At 47.8% G+C, this 7500-nt stretch overlaps 1 protein-coding gene across 1 annotated transcript in view; it reads left to right on the forward strand.

The window, feature by feature from the left end:
- ryr1b (ryanodine receptor 1b (skeletal)) overlaps window positions 1-7500 on the forward strand; it is a 151516-nt gene that overhangs the window by 106228 nt on the left and 37788 nt on the right. The window contains exons 42-46 of the mRNA XM_031795344.1: window positions 1529-1802; window positions 2321-2571; window positions 2741-2835; window positions 5339-5474; window positions 6032-6218. Coding sequence (XP_031651204.1) covers window positions 1529-1802; window positions 2321-2571; window positions 2741-2835; window positions 5339-5474; window positions 6032-6218 — 943 coding nt within the window. The remainder of the gene's footprint in view (window positions 1-1528; window positions 1803-2320; window positions 2572-2740; window positions 2836-5338; window positions 5475-6031; window positions 6219-7500) is intronic.

A 7500-nucleotide genomic window follows, 5' to 3' on the forward strand; every position in this document is an offset into this window, starting at 1 on the left:
CCCAGTAAGAAGACATTCACCACCCTAACCCCTGACCTCTAACCCCTAACCTCTAACCCCTAAACTCTAACCCCTAACCCCTAACCCAGTAAGAAGACATTCACCACCTTAACCCCTATCCTCTAACCCCTAACCCAGTAAGAAGACATTCACCACCCTAACCCCTAACCCCTAACCTCTAACCCCAAACCCAATAAGAAGACATTCACCACCTTAACCTCTAACCTCTAACCCAGTTAGAACACATTCACCACCCTAACCTCTATCCCCTAACCCCTAACCTCTAACCCAAACCCAGTAAGAACACATTCACCACCCTAACCCCTAACCCCTAACCTCTAACCCCTAACCCAGTTAGAACGCATTCACCACCCTAACCCCTAACCTCTAACCCCAAACCCAGTTAGGACACATTCACCACCCTAACCCCTAAACCCTAACCTCTAACCCCTAACCCAGTTAGAAGACATTCACCACCCTAACCCCTAACCCCTAACCCAGTTAGAACACATTCACCTCCCTAACCCCTAACCCCAAACCCAGTTAGAACACATTCACCTCCCTAACCCCTAACCCCTAACCCAGTTAGAACACATTCACCTCCCTAACCCCTAACCCCTAACCCAGTTAGAACACATTCACCTCCCTAACCTCTAACCCCAAACCCAGTTAGAAGACATTCACCACCCTAACCCCTAACCCCAAACCCAGTAAGAAGACATTCACCACCCTAACCCCTAACCCCTAACCTCTAACCCCAAACCCAGTTAGAAGACATTCACCACCCTAACACCTAACCCCTATCCTCTAACCTCTAACCCAGTTCGAACACATTCACCACCCTAACCCATAACCTCTAACCCCAAACCCAGTAAGAAGACATTCACCACCCTAACCCCTAACCCCTAACCTCTAACCTCTAACCCCTAACCTCTAACCCAGTTAGAAGACATTCACCACCCTAACCCCTAACCCCAAACCCAGTTAGAACACATTCACCACCCTAACCCCTAACCTCTAACCCCAAACCCCTAACCCTTACATCCATGAGGTGATCTTTATCTGTCTCTGTGGTTAGAACACAGTCTGGACTTGCTATTTTCACAGCTTCGCACAGTTAAGTGCCTAGTTTAAGTCTGACAGCTCATCAGTTAACTCAAGTATAAACTGTCAGACATCCTAGACTTAGCTGACTTCTTCCTGTTAAATCCAAGGGACGCATCAAGGGCCTCAACAGTCAACTTTGCTCTGTTCGGTTATTTTCTGGGTAGTTTTCTAGACCTCCTTCCAGGTGATTCCCGACAGACTCCTGTAATCAAGCGGTGGCGTAGTCTAGCACTTCCTGGTGATCCCTCACACTAGTAATATTTAAAAAACAAAAATTCCCTGTACCCCCAAATGGTCCTATGCCACAAAAGCTTGAGTTGGTGTAGTTCCCGGCCAAGACACAGTAAAAAATAAGTCATATCTTGTTCATTCACTACAACTCCATGTGTGTGTCCCCCCCCCCCCCCCCCTCCCCCCCAAGGCACTCTCCAGGAGTTGATCTCCCATACCATGATCCACTGGGCCCAAGAGGCCTTCATTCAGAACCCTGAGCTGGTGCGCCTGATGTTCAGCCTGCTCCATAGGCAGTATGATGGGCTGGGAGAGCTGACCAGAGCCCTGCCTAAAGCCTACGCTATCAACGCTGTATCTGTCCAGGACACAATGGACTTGTTGGAGTGCTTGGGCCAGATCAGATCTCTGCTCATCGTTCAGATGGGCCCCGAGGAGGAGAGGCTCATGATCCAGAGCATCGGGTACGTCTGGTTACTGTACATTTAGGGTGTCTGGTTACTGTACCTGGAGGGATAGGGTGGTTACTGTACCTCAAGGGTTATGGTTGTTACTGTACCTTGAGGGTTATGGTGGTTACTGTACCTGGAGGGTGTGTCTGGTTACTGTACCTTGAGGGATAGGGTGGTTACTGTACCTTGAGGGATAGGGTGGTTACTGTACCTTGAGGGATAGGGTGGTTACTGTACCTTGAGGGATAGGGTGGTTACTGTACCTTGAGGGTATGTCTGGCTACTGTACCTTGAGGGTGTGTCTGATTACTGTACCTTGTAAAGGTTAGGCTCATGACCCAGAGCATCGGGCATCACTCAGGTGGCCCACTGATTACCAGGGTCGGGGTCAGTTCCATTTCAATTCAGTGAAATTGAAATTTAATTGTACCCCAAACCTGGCAACGATTACCGAAAGAAGATCTGGATGCACAGCAGGAACAATTAAACTACGATTATTTTAGTTAATTTAAAACCATCTCCTTCTCCAGGAACATCATGAACAACAAGGTGTTCTACCAGCACCCTAACCTGATGAGGGCTCTGGGGATGCATGAGACTGTCATGGAGGTGATGGTTAATGTGCTGGGAGGAGGTGGAGATTCCAAGGAGATCCGGTTCCCCCAGATGGTGACCAACTGCTGTCGGTTCCTGTGTTACTTCTGTCGCATCAGCCGTCAGAACCAGAGGTCCATGTTTGATCACCTCAGCTACCTGCTGCAGAACAGCGGCATCGGCCTAGGTACAGTACACTCTGCCTGTCAATCAGAAAACACACAGAGGAACTCTTAACCACTGGTACAGGATCAGTTATGTTTTCATCCCCCTTAGTGGTGAAGGTTAGGATTGGGGATATAGAAAATCTGAACCAAGATCTGTGTTTAATTAACATTCTCCTGGTCTTCTTGTAGGTATGCGTGGCTCCACCCCTCTGGATGTGGCTGCAGCTTCCTGCATCGACAACAACGAGCTGGCCTTAGCTCTACAGGAGCAGGACTTGGAGAAGGTAACCCCTGACCCTAACCTGTCACCCTGCATCCCTATTCAACCGGAGGCTGCTGAGGTTAGGTTAGGCTCATAAAAGTGTCTGGAACAGAGAAAATGGAATTGCGTCAATGTATTTGATACCACTCCACTTTTTCCACCCCAGCCATTACCACGAGCCCGTCCTCCCAAATTAAGGTGCTACCAACCTCCAGTGTCCTATTCCTTATATAGAGCGGTGAAGAATGGCGCCGGAGGGATTGGCTGCCGTTTTACAGGCTCCTAACCAATTGTGCTATTTTGTGTGTTTTTTTTTGTTGCATTGTTTGTACATAATGTTGATGCTATCATCTCTTCCGACCGAAAATAACTTCTGGATATCAGAACAGCGATTACTCACCTCAAACTGGACAAAGATTTTTTTCTTTAATGAGTCTGACACAAAGAATATAATGCTGCTCCCAGACAAGGCCCACATCCCCATCATTCGCATGAAGAAAAGAAGGAGATACACGAGACGCAGATCAGGGTGCCTTTAATTCACACACAGAGATGCGTACAAGGCTCTCCCTCGCCCTCCATTTGGCATATCTGACCATAATTATATCCTCTTGATTCCTGCTTACGAGCAAAAACTAAAGCAGGAAGTACCAGTGACTCGCTCAATACGGAAGTGGTCAGATGACGCGGATGCTACGCTAGGACTGTTTTGTTAGCACAGACTGGAATATGTTCCTGGATTCATCCAATGGCATTGAGGAGTATACCAGAATGCATGAGAGCACCAGCTGTTCTGGACGACTGTGTCATCATGCTCTCCATAGCCGATGTGAGCAAGACCTTTAAACAGGTCAGTATTCACAAGGCCGCAGTGCCAGACGGATTACCAGGACGTGTACTCAGTGCATGCATGGACCAACTGGCAAGTGTCTTTACTGACATTTTCAACCTCTCCCAGACCAAGTCTGTCACACCTACATGTTTCAAACAGACCACCATAGTCCCTGTGCCCAAGAAAGCGAATGTTATCTGCCTAAATGACTACCGCCCCGTAGCACTCACGTCGGTCGCCATGAAGTGCATGCTGGTCAAGGCTCACATCAACACCATCATCCCGGGAAACCCTAGACGCAATCCAATTTGCATACCACTTCAAGATCACACAATCTCAACCGCACTCCACACTGCCCTTTCCCACCTGGACAAAAGGAACACCTATGTGAGAATGCTGTTCATTGACAACAGCTCAGCGTTCAACACCATAGTGCCCTCAAAACTCATCACTAAGCTAAGGACCCTGGGACTAAACACCTCCCTCCGCAACTGGATCCTGGACATCCTGACGGGCCGCCCCCTCAGTTGGTAAGGGTAGGCAACAACACAGCTGCCACTCTGATCCTCAACACAGGGGCCCCTCAGGGGTGTGTACTTAGTCCCCTCCTGTATTCCCTGTTCACCCACCACTGCGTGGCCAAACACGACTCCAACACCATCATTACATTTTCTAACGACACAACAATAACGATGAGACAGCCTATAGAGAGGAGGTCTGAGAGCTGGCAGTGTGGTGCCAGGACAACAACATTTCCCTCAACGTGATGAAGACAAAGGAGCTGATTGTGGACTATAGGAAAGGAGGACCGAGCACCACTCCATTCACATCGATGGGGCTGAAGTGGAGCAGGTCGAGAGCTTCCACATCACCATCAAAGTAACATGTTCCCAATACACCAAAACATTAGTGAAGAGGGCACAACAACACCTTTTCCCCCTCAGAAGACTGAAAAGATTTGGCATGGGGTCCCCAGATCCTCAAAAAGTTATACAGCTGCACCATCGAGAGCATCTTGACCATTTGCATTTTAAATAAATATTTTCCTAACTCTTATTTTCTTAAAACTGCATTGTTTATTAAGGGCTTGTAAGTAAGCATTTCACTGTAAAGGTCTACCTGTTGTATTCGGCGCATGTGACAGATAACATTTAAATTTATTTGATTTGACCCAAACCCTTACTCTAACCCAACAACGAGCTGGCCATGGCTCTGCAGGAGCAGATCCTGGAGTGCAGTTCCCCTGTACCCCTAAACAGTAGACCCTGGACAGAACACCTCAGTCACCCTGTACCCTGTACCCCTATACAGTAGACCCTGGACAGAACACCTCAGTCACCCTGTACCCCTATACAGTAGACCCTGGACAGAACATCTCAGTCACCCTGTACCCCTATACAGTAGACCCTGGACAGAACACCTCAGTCACCCTGTACCCCTATACAGTAGACCCTGGACAGAACACCTCAGTCACCCTGTACCCCTATACAGTAGACCCTGGACAGAACACCTCAGTCACCCTGTACCCCTATACAGTAGACCCTGGACAGAACACCCCGGTCACCCTGTACCCTGTACCCTGTACCCCTATACAGTAGACCCTGGACAGAACATCTCAGTCACCCTGTCCATTGCTCCTGTCTAAGGGCTACCCTGCTAACCCTTACCCTCTCCTACCTGCTCCTCTCTCCAGGTGGTGACTTATCTGGCGGGCTGTGGACTACAGAGCTGTCCCATGCTCCTATCTAAGGGTTACCCTGACATCGGCTGGAATCCCTGTGGGGGAGAGAAATACCTGGACTTCCTGCGCTTTGCCGTCTTTGTCAACGGTCAGCAGCCTGCAACACCTAGCCTGCAACACCTAGCCTGCAACACCTAGCCTGCAACACCTAGCCTGCTACACCTAGCCTGCAACACCTAGCCTCCAACATCTAGCCTGCAACACCTAGCCTGCAACACCTAGCCTGCAACCGTGGCTGTAGTCTCCACCGTGGCTGTAGTCTCCACCGTGGCCGTAGTCTCCACCGTGGCTGTAGTCTCCACCGTGGCTGTAGCCTCTACTGTGGCTTTAGTCTCCACCGTGGCTGTAGTCTCCACCATGGTAGTCTCCACCGTGGCTGTAGTCTCCACCGTGGCTGTAGTCTCCGACCGTGGCTGTAGTCTCCACCGTGGCTGTAGTCTCCACCATGGTAGTCTCCACCGTGGCTGTAGTCTCCACCGTGGCTGTAGTCTCCACCGTGGCTGTAGTCTCCACCGAGGCCGTAGTCTCCACCTTGGCCGTAGTCTCCACCGTTGCTGTAGTCTCCACAGTGTACCAGTAGTGGTGACACTCACAGTGTGTTCTTCTTCTATTCTTTTTCTCTTCCTGTCTGTTCCTACCCTACAGGAGAGAGTGTGGAGGAGAATGCCAACGTGGTGGTGCGTCTACTGATTCGTCGGCCAGAGTGTTTTGGCCCCGCCCTGAGAGGAGAGGGGGGTGCTGGTCTGCTGGCGGCAATAGAGGAGGCCATCAAGATCTCAGAGGACCCAGCCAGGGACGGACCTACTGTCAAGAAGGACAGGCGGTTCCCCATGTAAGACTACTGGAGAGCTGTTGTTGTGTTGTTGTTATTGTTCTGTTGTTGTGTTGTTGTTGCGGAGTTGTTGTTGGTGTTGTGTTGTTGTGTTGTTATATTATTGTTGTTGTTATGTTGTTGTTGTGGTGATACATTTTTGTGTTATTGTGGTGTTGTTGTGTTGGTGTGTTTGTGGTGTTGTTGTTGTTGTTGTCATGTTGTTGTTGTTGTTGTCGTGTTTTTGTGTTGTTTTGTTGGGGTGTTGTTGTGTTGTTGTTGTGTTGGTGTTGTTGTTGTTGGGATATTGTTGTGTTATTGTTGTTGTTGCGTTGTTGTTATGTTGTTGTTTTGTTGGGGTAAAGTTGTGTTGTTGTTGTGGTGTTGTTGTGTTGTTGTTGGGGTATTGTTGTTGTTGTTGTTGCGTTGTTGTTATGTTCTTGTTTTGTTGTGGTATTGTTGTGTTGTTGTGGTGCTGTTGTTGTTGTTGTTGCGGTATTTGTGTGTTGTTGTTGTGTTGTTGTTGGGGTATTGTTGTGTTATTGTTGTTGTTGTGTTGTTGTTGTTGTTGTTGGAGTATTGTTGTGTTGTTGTTGTGTTGTTGTTGTTGTTGGGGTATTGTTTTGTTGTTGTTGGGGTATTGTTGTTGTTGTGTTGTTGTTGTTGTTGGGGTATTGTTGTGTTGTTGTTGTTGTTGGGATATTGTTGTGTTGTTGTTGTTGGGGTATTGTTGTTGTTGTTGGGGTATTGTTGTTGTTGTTGGGGTATTGTTGTGTTGTTGTTGTTGGGATATTGTTGTTGTTGTTGGGGTATTGTTGTTGTTGATGGGGTATTGTTGTTGTTGATGGGGTATTGTTGTTGTTGTTGGGGTATTGGTGTGTTGTTGTTGTGTTGTTGTTGTTGTTGTTGGGGTATTGTTGTTCTTGCTGTATTGTGGCATATAGCTCGGGACGGACCTACCGTCAAGAAGGACAGACTCTTCCCTGTGTAATAAAAAGTATATTCTTTAGCATATAAGATGGATGCTTTAGTAAGACTAGAGAGACAAAAGGTGTTCAGTGTGAAAGACAAGAAACGATGGAATATAAGAGTGAATGATTTCATGCTTTGGTTCAAGTTTCCTTCCCAATCCACAGTGGTTGTATTGATCATGGATTCGATTTGTAAAGTGCTTTAAATAGTAACCGATGGGTCAACTCTCCACATCAACTGTTATGCTAATGATTAACTCTCTACATCAACTGTTATGCTAATGATTAACTCTCCACATCAACTGTTATGCTAATGATTAACTCTCTACATC

The sequence above is a fragment of the Oncorhynchus kisutch genome, linkage group LG18, assembly GCF_002021735.2.
Source record: "Oncorhynchus kisutch isolate 150728-3 linkage group LG18, Okis_V2, whole genome shotgun sequence".
Classification (NCBI taxonomy): Eukaryota; Metazoa; Chordata; class Actinopteri; order Salmoniformes; family Salmonidae; genus Oncorhynchus; species Oncorhynchus kisutch.